Source organism: Rhea americana, unplaced genomic scaffold, assembly GCF_003343005.1.
Source record: "Rhea americana isolate MKP2758 unplaced genomic scaffold, rheAme1 scaffold_111, whole genome shotgun sequence".
Taxonomy (NCBI): domain Eukaryota; kingdom Metazoa; phylum Chordata; class Aves; order Rheiformes; family Rheidae; genus Rhea; species Rhea americana.
In genome coordinates, this window is record NW_028185162.1 from 2168913 (window position 1) to 2170903 (window position 1991).

Genomic DNA, 1991 nt, shown 5'->3' on the forward strand with positions numbered 1-1991 from the left:
GGGTGCGCGGGGGGCCCCGGCCGCGGGAATCGCAGCGGCGAAGCGGGGGGCGCCGGGGGGCGACTCCTCCCGGGGCAGAGCCGGTGCTGGGGCGGGCGGCTGGCGGCGGCGGCGGGGGCTCAGAGCCGGGCGGCCGGCTGGTCATAGACGTGGTGGGTGTTGTAGCGCCTCACCGTCACCGCGTCCGGCTTGCTGAAGACGCTGCTGCTGCCCCACGAGTCGGAGCTGGGAAGGGCCGGGCGGATGAGGGCCGGGAAGCGGGTGCTGGCAGCGTCCCCGCGGGCTGCGCCGAGCCCTGCCCCACACGCCCGGGGACGCCTCGGCGGCGGCGCCGCGGGCACCGGGACGCGCCGGGGGTGGCACTCACCACCAGGAGGCCAGCAGGGCCACCAGGCAAGCCAGCAGGACGGCGAAGAGGATGGAGAGGACGCAGGTGAGGACGATCATGCCGGTGCTGCGCCCGCCGGCCGTCGCGGGGAGGTTGTCAGCTTGCTGAGCTGGAGGGGAGACCGGAGGGAAGGAAGAGCCCCCGGGGGCAAACGGACGGCCCCGGGGGCCGGGCCGGGCAGAGAGCCGCAGCCAGGGGAGCACGCCGCGCGCACGTGCAATCGCACCGTGCAATCGTGCCGTGGCTCTGCCRGGCGCATGGGGGCGGCTGCGTGCCGGGCTGGAGCTGCAGCAGGCTCCCGTGCCGGTGCCGCCCCGAGGCGCCTGCAGCCGCGCGTCCTGCCTCGGTTTCCCCACCGCTAGCAGGAACGCCGCGCGCCGCCCCGCCGCGAAAGGGCACCGGGGCGGCGCGACCTGCCCCAGCCGTGCGGCGGGTACCTGTTTTCAGGGTGATGGGCTCGGACCAGTAGGTCTCGGCTTGGGGTCCGGACTCGTCCCAGGCAACGAACTTCACCCTGGGGAGGAGGAGGAGAGGCTGGGCCGCGCCGCCGGGAGCGGCGAGCAGAGCCGGTGGTGGCACCGGCACCGCCTGCCCCAGGCAGCCCGTGCGCCGGGCGGCCGCCCGGGCTCACCGGTAGGGCCCGGGCCCCGGGAGGGGGCCGTTGCAGCTGGGCCTCGTCGGGTCGTGGCGGCAGGCGGTTTCGCTGCCGACGCGCAGCACCGTGATGTCCCCGGGGCGAGGGGGGCACGGGTAGTTGGCGAGGAAGGTGCCGAGCGTGGCGTACGCCGTGTTGTTGGGGAAGCTCTGGAAAGCCAGCTGCGGGGTCCCTGGCGCCGCCGCGCTGGCGTTGAACTGCTCCGCGGCTGCGGGACGGCAGGTGAGGAGGGATCCGCGCGGCYCYGCGCGCCCCCGGCCCCCGCGCCTGCCCCCCGCGTCCCGCCTACCCGCGTCCAGGGCCACCACCAGCCAGATCTTCCGGGTGCTGGGCTGAGCATCGCCAAAGACGCAGCGGGGCTGCTCCAGGATGAAGGTGGAGGCGGTTATCCGGCCCTCCAGGGTCCGGTTGGCGAGGGCGGGCACGTACCCGATGTTGGCTGAGACGAGAAATCAGCCGCCGGCCCCCGGCGCTGCCAGGAGCGCCAGGAACGCCGCCCGCGGAGCAAGCGGGCACGGCGGGGCGGCCGCGCAGCGCCGGGGCCAGCCGGGAGCCGCTCCGAGGGACGCCGGCTGCCTGGCCCCGCCACCACCGGTTTCCAACTCGGAGACACCAAGATCCATGAAAATAAGTGGCAAAGMCCCCACCATGGCACCACCCACGGAGCAACACCCCTATGAGACCCCCCACGCTGCGCCTGTCCTCCAGCGAACCCAGATAAGGTAGAAAGCTGTCGTCCGGACTGGGGGTGACAACCCGGACAGGGGTGTCACCAGACGGACTGCACCCTCCGGTAACCACCAGGTGCTGGGATGGGTCCGTGAGTCTGCACACAGGAGACCCCGACCTGCGACGGGTCCGTGTGTCCATGCATGCGGGAGCCTGACCTGGAATGGCTCCCTGTGTCCGTGCACGAGGGACCCTGACCTGAGAGGGGTCCCCGTGTCC

General features: G+C 74.0%; 1 protein-coding gene across 1 annotated transcript; it reads right to left on the minus strand.

The window, feature by feature from the left end:
- Window positions 1-44: 44 nt before the first annotated feature.
- On the minus strand, window positions 45-1913 carry LOC146600936 (uroplakin-3b-like protein 1). The gene is made up of 6 exons (XM_085314756.1): window positions 1757-1913; window positions 1333-1482; window positions 1020-1251; window positions 826-902; window positions 368-497; window positions 45-225 (listed from the first exon to the last, which is right to left on the minus strand). Exons 1-6 carry the CDS (start codon window positions 1911-1913, stop codon window positions 120-122), a joined length of 852 nt encoding a protein of 283 aa, XP_085170882.1. The 3' UTR covers window positions 45-119.
- Between the last annotated feature and the right edge of the window lie 78 nt (window positions 1914-1991).